This window comes from Glycine max, chromosome 17, assembly GCF_000004515.6.
Source record: "Glycine max cultivar Williams 82 chromosome 17, Glycine_max_v4.0, whole genome shotgun sequence".
Lineage (NCBI taxonomy): Eukaryota > Viridiplantae > Streptophyta > Magnoliopsida > Fabales > Fabaceae > Glycine > Glycine max.
In genome coordinates this window covers 5023169-5037326 of record NC_038253.2, presented here as the reverse complement: position 1 = coordinate 5037326, position 14158 = coordinate 5023169, and the positions used below count along the sequence as shown (strand labels likewise).

General features: G+C 31.1%; 3 protein-coding genes across 4 annotated transcripts; all 3 read left to right on the top strand.

The window, feature by feature from the left end:
* Window positions 1-704: 704 nt before the first annotated feature.
* On the top strand, window positions 705-2250 carry LOC100800547 (probable xyloglucan endotransglucosylase/hydrolase protein 23). The gene is made up of 3 exons (XM_003549440.5): window positions 705-1076; window positions 1209-1402; window positions 1539-2250. Exons 1-3 carry the CDS (start codon window positions 813-815, stop codon window positions 1942-1944), a joined length of 864 nt encoding a protein of 287 aa, XP_003549488.1. The 5' UTR covers window positions 705-812; the 3' UTR covers window positions 1945-2250.
* Window positions 2251-4947: 2697 nt separating this feature from the next.
* On the top strand, window positions 4948-6409 carry 19-1-5 (syringolide-induced protein 19-1-5). The gene is made up of 3 exons (NM_001250146.1): window positions 4948-5314; window positions 5437-5630; window positions 5767-6409. The coding sequence occupies exons 1-3, from the start codon at window positions 5051-5053 to the stop codon at window positions 6164-6166; spliced, it is 858 nt and encodes a 285-aa protein (NP_001237075.1). The 5' UTR covers window positions 4948-5050; the 3' UTR covers window positions 6167-6409.
* Window positions 6410-10097: 3688 nt separating this feature from the next.
* Window positions 10098-14040, top strand: LOC100800017 (probable xyloglucan endotransglucosylase/hydrolase protein 23-like). 2 transcript variants are annotated; one of them, XM_041010897.1, is made up of 4 exons: window positions 10098-10266; window positions 12126-12951; window positions 13120-13313; window positions 13428-14040. In XM_041010897.1, exons 2-4 carry the CDS (start codon window positions 12673-12675, stop codon window positions 13828-13830), a joined length of 876 nt encoding a protein of 291 aa, XP_040866831.1. In that variant the 5' UTR covers window positions 10098-10266; window positions 12126-12672; the 3' UTR covers window positions 13831-14040.
* The last annotated feature ends 118 nt before the right edge of the window (window positions 14041-14158 follow it).

Sequence of the window (14158 nt, the reverse complement as noted above, 5' to 3'; positions counted from 1 at the left end):
ATATCTGTGGATTTGAAAAACTACATGCTTATTTTCCACTTTAAGTAAATATATGTGGAGGGGAGATATATAGATGATAAATTTGAATCATTCTGTTAATAAAAACTATTTTATCTATTGTAAATTTTGTAGTTTCTAGTAAGATAAAGAACGTAATTAATGATACCAATAATTACAAAAAGACTGTTCGACAAAGTGTTTCGAGTGCATAGAAATATGTAATGAATTGTATTGTACCGAAAAAACTTGAACAGGAATCCATGGAAATATGCACAAGAAAATAACAACCAGCTGTGAGTCTGAGATTGAATAAGGTGGATACGCAAAAAATAGTAAATAAAAAGTGGCGGCCTCACCTAACTTGGGCAGCCCAGGGTAGGGTCAAAGCGTCAAGGGAGGTGTCGGTGACCTTTAGTGTTCGATCCTATCCATTAAGACATCTTTGATCATACTTAATTAGTTACTGCTTCAAGTCTCAAAAAGCATGAGTCACACCCTCTACCCCCCACCAAATATTACCTTCTCATATTATCAATTAAATACGACAAATTTATTATTTTGCCATTATAGCTTTTGACAGCTTTCTTCTTACCGTAATCCAACTATCCACAGCTACCAAGGGAGGGACCTTCCCACCCTTTTCCTCCCCAACTTGCTTCAAATCACACACTCGCTCCCACTATATATATCTTCCATCATGGCATCACACCACAACCAATACCATCAACACTTCATTTCTTACTCTCACTGAAAAAAAATAGCTTGTTCACACCATCCTATTTTTTCAACTCATATATACAAATATATATAACATGGCTTCTACCTTCTCTCGAAGCCTAGCACTTGTAAGCTTTTACATTGTCGTTTGTGCTGCCGGTAACTTGAACCAAGACTTTCAGCTTACGTGGGGAGATGGTCGTGCTAAAATACTCAACAACGAAAATCTTCTCACTCTCTCCCTTGACAAGGCCTCTGGCTCTGGCTTCCAATCCAAAAACGAATACTTATATGGCAAGATTGACATGCAGCTCAAGCTCGTTCCTGGAAACTCTGCTGGCACTGTCACCGCCTATTATGTAAGTACCAATTAATATATATATATATATATATATATATATATATATATATATATATATATAGATTGCATTTGCATCACTAATTGTGTGTCTGGCAGAACTGTATATAATATAAATGTTTCTTCTTTTCAGCTGTCTTCAAAAGGATCAACATGGGATGAGATTGACTTCGAGTTCTTGGGGAATCTGAGTGGCGATCCATACATTCTACACACCAATGTGTTCAGCCAAGGCAAGGGCAACAGAGAGCAACAATTCTATCTCTGGTTTGACCCAACTGCAGATTTCCACACTTATTCAATTCTTTGGAATCCCCAACGCATTGTGTAAGCATTAACCACCCAATCCATATCTTCTCTCTCTCTCTATCTATCTATAATTGCAAACTGCAGCTAGATATAGATCATATGTTTGTGTAGCACATAAGTTACTAATTTCATGTTTTATAATTGCGTGTTGCAGTTTTTCTGTGGATGGCACCCCCATCAGGGAATTCAAGAATTTGGAATCAATAGGAGTTCCTTTTCCAAAGAGCCAACCGATGAGGATATACTCAAGCCTATGGAACGCTGATGATTGGGCCACAAGGGGTGGACTCATCAAGACTGACTGGTCCAAAGCTCCTTTCACTGCATCCTACAGAAACTTCAACGCCAATGCTTGTGTTTGGAACTCTGGAAAATCCTCATGCAAATCAAATTCTTCACCTTCCTCTGCATCTCCCACTAATGCATGGTTATCACAAGAGCTTGATTCCACTGCTCAGCAGAGGTTGCGTTGGGTGCAGAAGAACTACTTGATTTACAATTACTGCACCGACAACAAGAGATTTCCTCAAGGCCTTCCACTCGAATGCAAACACTCCTAGAGCCTATAGGACTCACATCTCGCACTACCCATAACAAGTGTTGCAATATAATCTTATGAACCATTCTTTTAATTTTTGTATTCCTTTTTTTTTTTTTGTTCGATGCTTGAGTGCTATAGTGCTGTTATTATACAAATATACAATGTAAAAATATCCCATGTAAAATAATGCTTCTGTTTTTTTTTTTAAAAAAAAAATAATGCTTCTCTTGTTTGTATGACTGAATTTTGTGTAATCAATTTATAAGGTCCAGATTAAAAGTGTAACTTAATATTTATTATAAAGTTTAATTTTTTTAAAGAGGAATTATAAAGTCTCATTAGAGCTTACGTATTAAGAACCAAAGGGAGTATTAAACTTGATCTAAATCCTAAAATACAAGATATTTGTGAATTTTGCTGATAAAAAAATCAAAATATTCACCAATTACCAACTATCAAAAGTTGTGATAATTTTGAATTATAAATTACTTACCAATTGTATCAAAAGTTGTGATAATTTTGAATATAGATTACTTACCAATTGTTTTGAGTGTATGCTTGAATTGACTTTGATGAAATATGATGAGGTGAGTCAAATTTGATTTGACCAAAATTTTATATGTTTAGTTATTTTAGTATGATCAATTTTAATGGAAAAAATCGTGGTGGAATTGAAGTAAGAGTAGCTTCCAGTTCTACCAAAATCAATTTTAGTTAGATTTTATCTAATTTATTCTACATCAGTATTCTCATGTATATGTTTATTAGAAAAGTGTACATAGATATTAAAATCCATTTTAGTCATTATACTCTCAAAATCAATTTTGATTCTTAAGTATTTAAATAAAATTCTGTTAAAAAATCACCTTTTTTGTATGATTATCCAAATAGAAATCATGTTATTTTATAGTTAATTTTAATCATAATTAATTTTATAAGATCAATTTTATTTAAGTAACAATAAATATGAGCAGTTAAATTTTCATTGAATTTATTTATAATTATTTTTTTCCTACCTATATTCTTATTCGAATACAATATTGTTCCAACAAACAGCGAGACAAAACTGGAGTCTCTAATTGGAGATACATAATTGACCTGTAGATGAGCCCAATTTCGGAATGGTACACTAACTAAAGTACTTCCCAACAAATAACATCAAATTCAAATTTCAGTATTCTTATTATGAATATATTTCGTTTCCATAAAAATATTTCGAGAAATATTAATAATATGTTTTTATTGAATAAATGATAACGGTAAAATATAAACTAATTTGATAGTTAATTTGGATTAATGAGTGTTTGTAATTTCTTTACTTTATTATTATTTTTAATGAAATAATGAATAAATTAATACCTTTGTTATTTTTATTAGCAAAATTTAAAAGAAGAAGATTTCAAGTACTTTAGAGGAAAAATTAATGTGAAAATTGGAAGAAAAAACTTTGAAGAAAAATTGAAAGAATTGGAAAGTTCGTTTAATGTGCAAGACAAGTCTAGCGCGCAACACACGCTTAACACGAAAGTCTGCGCATCAATCCCCTAAAGTATAAAAGTCTTTCATGACAATGAGAGGCTAAATCCCCCCTTAGTTAGGACCTGTAATGCCTAGAAAGTCAACAGATGTATTGTAATGTTTCATATCTATCAATGCAATTAGGTGTTTTCTTTTTTATTATCCTTTCTTATTTTAATTTCATGTATCATTCATTCTTGCATCATTTTTAGGAATTAGTCCTTCGGGAGACGATAATCCTTAATAAAAATACAAGGAAGATGTTACATGCATTAATTTTAGGGGTTATTCATTGAAAAATGGTAATGTCTAAAGAACTGGAAAATGACATCTCAACATTGCATTGCTAGGCATAGAATGACTTTGTTGTACATCTGCATACATCTTTATACTTAATGTTGTTTATGATTCCATTTTTGCAAAGGAATTTGAGAGAAAAAAATACATAAATTAGGTTTTTCATCGTGAGGGATCCGGGTTAAGCATATTAATAGATTTGGATAGGAAAAATCCACCAAATTGATAAAGAAAAATATAAAATCATACATTTTAGACAAATAAGACATATTAAACCTCAACATAATTGCATTCTGATATCATCTTTTGATTATCTTTATTATTCCATCTTTTTTTGCATTTAAATTATTATTTATTTTTCTTGCTATCTATTTAAGAGAAGAAGACACGTACAAAAAATTATAAATGTGAAATTTGGAGTAAGACAAAAAACAAAAAAAAAATAACAAGAAAAATAAATAACATTTTAAATGAAAAAAAATGGAATAATAAAAATAATTAATAAACTTGATGAAAACTTTATGAAAAGATGTCACTTTTATTTTATTTTAAAATTACATATATTTGTTTAATAATATGTTACTAATATTTGTTAACTAAACAAACACTACGGGTACACAATGTAACATTAGATTTAGTAAGGAAACAGCGGATTATTGTTTATATAATATTAAGCATTAATTAAATCCATGTTCTGGGGAAGGAAGATGATTTATACATGTCTGTAATATAATATTTTTTTATACATGACTCGACAAAAGATCATAACAATTTTAGGAGTAATGCATAAATATTTTATTATTTTTAACATTTGATTAATGTTTTTTTTATCACGTCAAAATCTTTATTATATTTGTATTTTTTTACTTATTTTCTAAATATTACATAAGAATTTGGGGTCTCCATTCAACTTTTTCTTAGTTTTAGATACGACAAACGCGACCTACTCCAGCAGCAACAACAGTGAATGGCGGTGCTGCTTATATGCATTTTTCATGCAGAACCGCGTGCAATGATTTGTATGGGTTATCCATGACAACTACTCCTTTACTCGAACGCTCGTCATTTCTCACCAGCTGTAAACAACTAATTCAAAAGTTGCACGTACCTTCTTCTAACTTTCGTATTTTTCTGACTACCTACTTTCTATTTCACCTATAAATACCATTCAAGCCTGCCATTCTCTACAATATCACAGGTTGAACAATCCACACCCAACATTCTCACAAGTCACAGCCAAACACCATTTCATTAATTCTTGCAGAATATTGCTTAGTTTTGTTTTATCTGAATTTGGAAACAGCTTTTGAATGGCTTTTTCAAGAGTTGCACTGCTAATATGCACGGTCGGGTATTTTGTGATTGCCTCTGCCGGCAATTTCCACCAAGATTTTGATATCACATGGGGAGATGGTCGGGCTAAGATACTCAACAATGGAGAGCTTCTCACTCTGTCACTTGACAAAGCCTCTGGCTCGGGTTTCCAATCCAAGAACGAATACCTTTTTGGCAAAATTGACATGCAACTCAAACTAGTCCCTGGCAACTCTGCTGGCACCGTCACTGCCTACTATGTAAGCATATAATCATATTCTACCTTACTATACTTTAATCTAAGTCATACATATTGTTTATAGGTTTTGGTTAGAAAGAAAAAACTAATTTAATGGGAAATATTTATGGTGGTGAATTTCAGTTGTCTTCAAAAGGAGCGACATGGGATGAGATTGACTTTGAATTCTTGGGCAATTTGAGCGGCGACCCATACATCCTTCACACCAACGTGTTTAGCCAAGGCAAGGGAAATAGGGAGCAACAATTCTACCTCTGGTTTGACCCAACTGCAGATTTTCACACCTATTCCATCCTATGGAACCCTCAACGTATTGTGTAAGTTTCTAGTTATTATGCAATCCTCAAGAATATTATCATAAAATAGAATCGATACGTGTTTTTTTTTTTTTTTCCTAACTTGTGCTGGAAGCAACTGATTAAGTGTGTGTTTGTTAATTTTGTTTCATTTCAGCTTCTCAGTGGATGGAAGTCCAATTAGGGAGTTCAAGAACATGGAGTCAAAGGGTGTTCCATTCCCCAAGAACCAGGCAATGAGGATATACTCAAGCCTGTGGAATGCAGATGATTGGGCCACAAGGGGAGGTCTTGTTAAGACAGATTGGACACAGGCTCCTTTCACAGCTTCTTACAGAAACTTCAATGCCAATGCCTGCACTATGTCCTCCGGAACTTCATCTTGCGGTTCAAACAACCCTTCCTCTTCTAACAATAATGTTTGGCTCTCAGAAGAGTTGGATTCAACTGATCAGGAGAGGCTCAAGTGGGTGCAGAAGAATTACATGATCTACAATTACTGCTCTGACACTCAAAGATTTCCACAGGGCCTTCCTTCAGAGTGCAACACAGCCTAAAGATATTTAGTTTCCCTGTGGATTGATCCAGACTCCAATTTTCGGCTCTCTTTGGAGTTTCCTTTTTTTCTTTTCTTTTGTAATTTTCATAATGATAAATTCTTTGATTCTTTCTTGAAATTCTTGTTATATAGTGTTCAATTCAAGTGGTTCATATTCAGCAAAAACATTCAAATGTTTTACTCTTTCTTTTTGAATTTTCCTTGAAGACGTGCGTTAGATACAAGAGTTGTGCTTTGCGAATGGTTTACCACTTTAAATACTCGCAGACAATTATCAATTGAGTGATTAAAAAACAATTATCAATTCTTTTTCATATTTTTCTCTTTTTATTACATTATATTATTAAGGCAGATGCTATAAGTATATTGTTTCGAATAATTGTCTATGCCTAAGATCCAATACATCATGTAAATAATTTTAATTTTAATATCAAAGTTTTGTTATATATTTATCATTTTTTATATTCTTGATTAGAATTAAAAATTTGTTATTATAATAGAGATTATAAAAATAAGAAATAAGTCTCTTATAATTTTAATCTAAATTATTTTTTATCGTAAGATTATTATAAATAAGACATCAATAATTTAGATAGATCAATATATATATATATATATATATATATATATATATATATATATATATATATATATATATATATATATATAATGGTCTTTATCATATACAAATCAATATATCTCATTTATTAAATTATATATATAGATGATATATACGTGGATATTATCATTAAACTGATTTAATTGAGAAGTCTTAATATATAATATTATCTTGATATGTTAATAATAAATTCTCAAAAAAAAATATAATAGTTTTTTTTTACGTGAAATTATCATAATAATTAACAAGATATTTGTTATATTTTAATTTCGGATACTTAATGTCTTAAGTCACTATTTGAATAAATATTAGATATGGTTAAATAGTTATAGAATTAATGATTAATCAAGAAGAAACATATCAACTATAGATAATAAGTTTAAACTTTATCATAGAATTAAAACCTTAGTCAGGATAATTGAATGAAAGAATAAAAGAGTTTCTTAATTCATTTATTGATTAAATACAATGTGTTAATTTATTAGAGTTTGATGATAATACTATACTCTAGGGTTAACCTTAAGCTCTAAATTATAGAAGAAAATATTACATTATTTTTCTATTGGTTCTTAAAAATAAAAAATGTTACTCTATGTTATAGAAATGTTAAGAAACTATTGTACTATCTTGACTAATAAATTAATTATGATTAATTATTACATATTTAATATTGAATCATGAGATCACACGCAAATAAATATTTTAATCTTTAATAAAAAATAACTTATTTGATAATTAAATTAAAAAAAATAATTTAATCAAATAAATATTTTAATGAAATATTATTATATTCTCTACTAATATTAAGAATATAATTAACATAAATAAAAAATATTATTTTATAAATGTAATAAGTGTTTATAAAATAAGAATAAAATTCTCTCACGAAATTTAAATCATCACGTGATTTTTCTTCTAAGCCCAATGGATTTGGAGGCGGTGTTAGTACATTGGGTTATCTCCAATGAATAATATCTTTGAGACCCCACTAGCCCATTCCGCACCAACATTACAATTTCGTGGGTATTTAGAAAACCAAAAACGCGTCCCAGGATACAACCAAACCACTCCTCAAAGGAAGCGAGCATGAGTCTCAGTGTCATATAAACTTTAAAAATTCCTTAACAAATGATCAATAAAACAAACCAACAAATTTATGTGATCTCAATAAAACAAATATCTACATAGCACATGTTTAAATTTTATAATTTTGTATAGAAGGAATTAATAATAATTGATTTTGATTATGTGCAACTCCTTAACACCCACTTGAGTTTCTTCAGTTCCGTGGCAGTAGAGCTAGTAGCTGGCCAGTGCTGTGTTGAGTATCTATCTGGGCACGGCCGTTACCTCAGTGATTTTCAAAATACTGATGTAGATAGTCAGCATGTGCAGACAAATGGGAACTAGTCACCACTCACCATTGCCAGAATGAATATATTAGCTTCAGAACAAAGGGAAGGCGTGCATGTTGTTATTGTTTTTATGGGGAAACATGGGCTAGGCAACAAAAAAGAGGATGAAAATGCACTTGCTAAATTCCAAATTAATACTTGCATAAGGTCATTAAAAGAGCTGGATACAGATGGCAGCGTAAAGTGGAAATGGTTTAGACCGTGAAATGGGTTATGTCTACTAAGTGACAGCACAAAGCTTCCTTAGGGTCACCATTATTTAGTTAGCTATGACCAAAGGAAAAGAAAAGAATAAAATCAATTGCATGTTTTTCTAAATGGATTTAGACGGATAATACCTTTGTTGTCTCACTACTTTTTCATTCTGTCTTCAACCGAACAAGAGAATAATTTTTGTGTGTATGATCATTGTTGCATAATTTTTTTATGAGTAAATAATTTTTCTTTTTTCCGTGCAAAATTTGGATTTTTTAAATTTGAATAATTAATTTTCGAATTATTCTATAAAAATAATTCAGTTAACTCAATCATCTTTACATAATGGATCAGTTTATTTATTTTTCTTCAAAATAATGTTTTTTTAAAAAAGGTTAAATTCAATTCAGTTATCCATTTTATACTTATATATGGATCACTTTTTAAAGAATCCAAGCGAATCAAATTAGTTTGTAAAAATAGATTGGTTGATCAAATCGTTTTCTCCAAAAATGATTTGATTTTTTCATAACGGTTCAACTCGAGTTTAGATTAGTTGAGTTTAGTTTGTTTTTTTCACACCCCTAAGTGTGATTATACTACATGTTTTAAATTTTGATCAAATATATATATAAAAAATACTCTTTGTTTTTCTTTTTAAATGCTAGTTTTCGAAAAAAATAATATTTTTATCTGTAATTTTTAAAATTCAAGATAACAATAATTACTTTTTTGGTCAACTTTGCTCTTACTTTTTTTTTTGTTCAGCTATATCATAAGAGTTAGGTCAAATCTTTAACAATATACATCAAGATTCATTAGTAATAACAATTTTACATATAAAATAAAAAAAGAAAAAGAAAAAAACCAAATAATCAATGTAGTCCTGAATTTGTATTTTACTGTTATTTTAGTCCCCTGAAACTAAAAAATAGGGAGAAAATAGGGGACACATTTTTATTTTTAAATTTAAAAGAGTGATATAATATTTATAAAATAAAAAATAAAAAAGTTATGTTACTTGTTATATTTTTCCTTTTTGAAATTACTAGGTAATTTTTTTATTATATATAAAAATAAATAAAAATAATATCATACTTTGATTTCAATTTTTTAAACTCATTTAACTGTCATAAAGACACCTTAAAAAAAACTGTCATAAAGATAATTTAAGTGCACACTTCCTCACATTTTCAATTTAACTGTCATAAAGATAAACTGTCTTCCTCTTTTATTTTATTTCTATTTAAATTAAAAAAAAATATAGAAAGGATGTTTCCCCTAGTTACAAATAAAAGAAATTGACTTACCTTCTATTTTTTCTTTTAAAATTAAACCTTCAAATATATTTTTAATTGCTTAAAATTAGTTTCATTTTATTTTACTCTGGATCCAATTCCGGACCCTGGTCAAAAGTACTTGAACTCGGCCCAAATTTGGCCCACAAAGAAGACACAGCAGACACGCGAAAATCTCAAACTCTGCAAATATGTGGTGATTTAACTTTGCTACAATTACGAAATAATTTGTACGAAACAGAGAAAAATCAAACGTGGCTCTATTTTATTGGATTATCATTTAAAAATTGAAAAAAAAAGTTCAACATTTGACGGAAATCACGTTGAGCCGTTGGTACAAGATTTCGTGAAATTTTCTTTAGATTCAGAAAATTTCTTGGTGATTACTGATTACTCTGTGGCAGCGTTATACAAAGACTAGACGACGTGTTTTACTTAAACATCTTTGGAGTAATAATTTTGCAGAAAGGAAATCTCCACTCTCAACACACCTCGGACGATTTTCCCTCACATTCACGTTGTTGTTGGTGGTTGAATTATTGCATGCATGTTTCTATCTCCGTCTCTCCAGGTTTGCCGAAGAATCTTGAACTTTCAATTATGTTTTATTGTCAGAGGTGCAAATTATAGCATGATGTTAATTAATACATATAGATGTATGCGTTTGCGTTCGTCTTTGTGACTGACTCATTCTAATTACACCTGATTTGTTTGATGATAAATGCATAATCTAATTAAGAAGGTTCCTTCCAGTGGAAATTAGGAAGTACTGAGAGGAATCCACACTCACCCCCTTTCACCCCTCCTCTCAACGCCTTCATTTTCGTTACCACTTACCACTTACAACATTTGAATTGATCTATTCGATGGATCGTAGATGAGTAAAATTCTAAAATTTGTGGTTTTACAAAAGATGCGTGGAAAGCAACAAGAGGAATGATATTATTTGTATAATTTTAAACTCTAAAATACGTGTTACAATTAAGAGGAATGCTCTTAAATAAACATGTAAAGTTAACATACCTAGTGTCCGTTCGTTAAAAATTACGATACTTAACGGAATAAATAATTTTTTTCCCATTTAATTTAAAAAGGGAATAATTGATTTTTTTTTTGTACCACATATATGAAGTATTAAAAAGATATATTTATCTTACTTTTATCTATTTAACAACGGAAAAAAAAAAAAACTTACTCACATAATCCTTTTAAAAAGGAAACACTAGATTTTTTTTATTTAAATCTCTCTCTTTTATTTGGATAAACATATTGAATTTGATATAAATTTTATTAAGATCAAATTTTATAAGAATATTTTAGTAAATTTTATATTATTTTATTTGTAATGTCAATTATTTGTTAAGTGAATTATAGGATAAAAAAATGTAATGTAATTTATGTCTTATCCAGTGTTATTTTTTCTTATTTTTTGTTCGATTTGATACTGTAATTTTAATGAATGAAACACATCTTATTATTATATATAAATTTTGTTTGGATGGAGTTTTTTTAGTAAGTAATTATAAGAGAAGAAAATAAATTTAGTTTTTTCTATTAGTTGAAATAAACATATGTATAATTAAAATTTTCTATCGAAAAATTAAATGAGATAATTTCAATAAAAATTACTTTCTTATTTTTATCTCTCTGAAGGCTTGTTAAAAAAAATTATCTAAACGAACTATAGGAGTAAATTTTATTTGATAATGAAAATTATGCTAAAAAACATGAAGAAAAAAACATTTTTTTATAGGATCTTAGTAAATACTAACGGATAGTTAAACCGGTTCTCTGCTGTCTAGAAAATCCTTTCAGATTTCAGAGCTATCCGCTCTTCTCTTGTAGTGAAAGCATGCCATATTTTTTGTGCCGGAGCTATTACATAGCAGGAAATTGTCAGTGGGGGATGTCTTGGCCTTCGGCATTTGGTTGTTGATGAGAATTTCGGGCATATCGTGTGATTTAGTGCCTTCTTAAGGGTCTTATTCTTTTTTGTATATCATTGGTTATCTCATATTTTAGTTGCATAATATAAATAGGTTATAACCAAGGGTGGTGGGTGCTGTAAAGCTTCTTTTGGTTTCTGACTTATAAATGAGTTTTTCGTACCGCTAATACCAATGATCAATATGCATGTTCATCTTTGCTGGGGAAAAAAAGCAGGAAATTGTCCTACTCAAATTATATGAAAGTATATATAACACGTTTTGTTTTAAAGAAAATCACATTTTTGTGTATTGAAAAAAAAGAGTAGTGAATTAATATAATTAATAATAACCAATCAAAAGTAGTAGTATAACACACATCTTTCTGTACATAATTAAGAACAGGTGAAAATTTGAGTGAGGTTCATCACTTTAACTTGTTACCATGACTCTTAATTTCTCTCTATACACATGTGTAATTGTGATATTGTGATGTGATTTGCAGCAAATACAGGGCCAGAAGTTGCTAGAAAGATAGAAACCGGACGGTGTACATCTTTAGAATTTACATACATGCATGTCAAGGAATGAAACCAATCCCTCCTTGCCGCTGACTAGGCAAGCCAAAAAGGTCCCGTGGAAGATACCCGAAACTACATTTTTAAATCCTCAAGTTGTAGTAGCACTTTGGATAAAAATCCTACACGCTTGCAAGAGCTGAACCCAGGTTTGGTTTGGTGGAACAAAACAAACCTAGGAAGTCATAGCCCTTGCGCCGAATGTGTGTAAAATAACAGAAGCACCACGTAATGGACCAGTATAAACTATGATCATTATGCTAATGAAACATATTGCTGTCCAGCTGTTGAGTTCCCACATCATCCCACCCACCAACTTTTATTATTCGAACACATCCCCAAGCCTCCACAATCCCCATAGACTACTATAAATTCTAGGAGGGGACGAATTTTCCTTCTCATCAATTAATTGTGCACGAAATACCAATTCTGTCCCAAATATTATACTAACATATTAGAAGCTGTCCAATTCCAATGGTTCCTTGTGTTAAAGCAATGGTTGCGCTTGTCCTAGCGTTTCTAATCTCTTTGCCTTCTATGGTTGCCTATGCTGGCAACATGTACCAAGATGTTGATGTCACGTGGGGAGATGGCAGAGGCAAGATTCTGAACAATGGTCAGCTTCTTACTCTGTCTCTTGACAGAGCCTCTGGCTCTGGCTTTCAGTCCAAGAATCAGTATCTATTTGGCAAAATTGACATGCAAATCAAACTTGTGCCTGCAAATTCCGCTGGCACGGTCACCGCTTTTTACGTGAGTTCCCTTGATCAATATCTTAATTCATCTGATTCAATAACTATCCAAAATAGTTCCATTAACTTTCTTAACACACCACAACACACGCACACATATTCATATTGCATGTTCATGATGCTTAATTAATTCTAACTATTTCTAATGTATAATTTGTGCATGATGCAGTTACGTTCAGAAGGGTCATCTTGGGATGAGATAGATTTTGAGTTCCTGGGAAATCTGAGTGGTGATCCTTACATAGTTCATACTAATGTGTACACACAAGGCAAGGGTAATAGGGAGCAACAATTTTATCTTTGGTTTGACCCAACTGCAGATTTTCACACCTATTCCTTTCTCTGGAATCCTACACATGTTGTGTGAGTTTATCAAATCTAATCTATATACCATATAATGATATAAATATAACATTGAACTGAAAATTAGAATATTCAATATTCAATACTCAATGCATGGAATCTTTTATTTTTCAGATTCTATGTTGATGGAAGACCAATTAGGGAGTTCAAGAACTTGGAGGGAGTGGGTGTTGAATACCCAAAGAAGCAGCCTATGAGGTTATATGCCAGTCTATGGAACGCTGATGACTGGGCAACGAGAGGAGGGCTAGTGAAGACAGATTGGAGTCAAGCACCATTCACTGCTTCTTTCAGGAACTTCAAAGCCAATGGTTGCGTTTGGTCCAATGGGGTTTCTTCATGCAACTCCACCTCCTCTTCTGAAAAAGCTTGGCTATATTCTCAACGGCTTGATTCCACAAACCAGAAGAAGCTAAAATGGGTGCACAAGAATTACATGATTTATGATTACTGCACAGACCTTAAGCGATTCCCTCAGGGTCTCCCTCTCGAATGCACAGTCCGCACCAAGTCATAACAAAAATATATGCAAACTGCTATTGTATTTGCATGTGTGTGCATTCCATTTTCCCATTACACTGCATCGCTTCTCAATCTCATTCTTTATGCAATTAATTTGGATACAAAGGGCATCGTAATGTAACAATTAATGTTTATTAAAGTAAAAAAAAAAAAAAGGGATACTATTTCTGAGCAATAAAGTAAGACTTGCAACTTGTTGAGGACATTCGGGCAATGGGAATTTAAAGTGCGGTGCGCAACATTACAAGGCTAACCTTTCTGCTGGATTGATTTTTTTTATAAAAAAAAACTACACCTACCTCGTTTGTTTCTGGATTGTTAGT

Bases quoted from the DNA above. Each gene is read 5' to 3' on its own strand.
- LOC100800547 (XM_003549440.5), top strand. From the start codon at position 813: ATGGCTTCTACCTTCTCTCGAAGCCTAGCACTTGTAAGCTTTTACATT. The intron at 1,077-1,208 runs GTAAGTACCAAT...TCTTCTTTTCAG, and splicing joins GCACTGTCACCGCCTATTAT to CTGTCTTCAAAAGGATCAAC. The intron at 1,403-1,538 runs GTAAGCATTAAC...TGCGTGTTGCAG, and splicing joins TGGAATCCCCAACGCATTGT to TTTTTCTGTGGATGGCACCC.
- LOC100800017 (XM_041010897.1), top strand. From the start codon at position 12,673: ATGGTTCCTTGTGTTAAAGCAATGGTTGCGCTTGTCCTAGCGTTTCTA. The intron at 12,952-13,119 runs GTGAGTTCCCTT...TGCATGATGCAG, and splicing joins GCACGGTCACCGCTTTTTAC to TTACGTTCAGAAGGGTCATC. The intron at 13,314-13,427 runs GTGAGTTTATCA...TTTATTTTTCAG, and splicing joins TGGAATCCTACACATGTTGT to ATTCTATGTTGATGGAAGAC.
- 19-1-5 (NM_001250146.1), top strand. From the start codon at position 5,051: ATGGCTTTTTCAAGAGTTGCACTGCTAATATGCACGGTCGGGTATTTT. The intron at 5,315-5,436 runs GTAAGCATATAA...GGTGAATTTCAG, and splicing joins GCACCGTCACTGCCTACTAT to TTGTCTTCAAAAGGAGCGAC. The intron at 5,631-5,766 runs GTAAGTTTCTAG...GTTTCATTTCAG, and splicing joins TGGAACCCTCAACGTATTGT to CTTCTCAGTGGATGGAAGTC.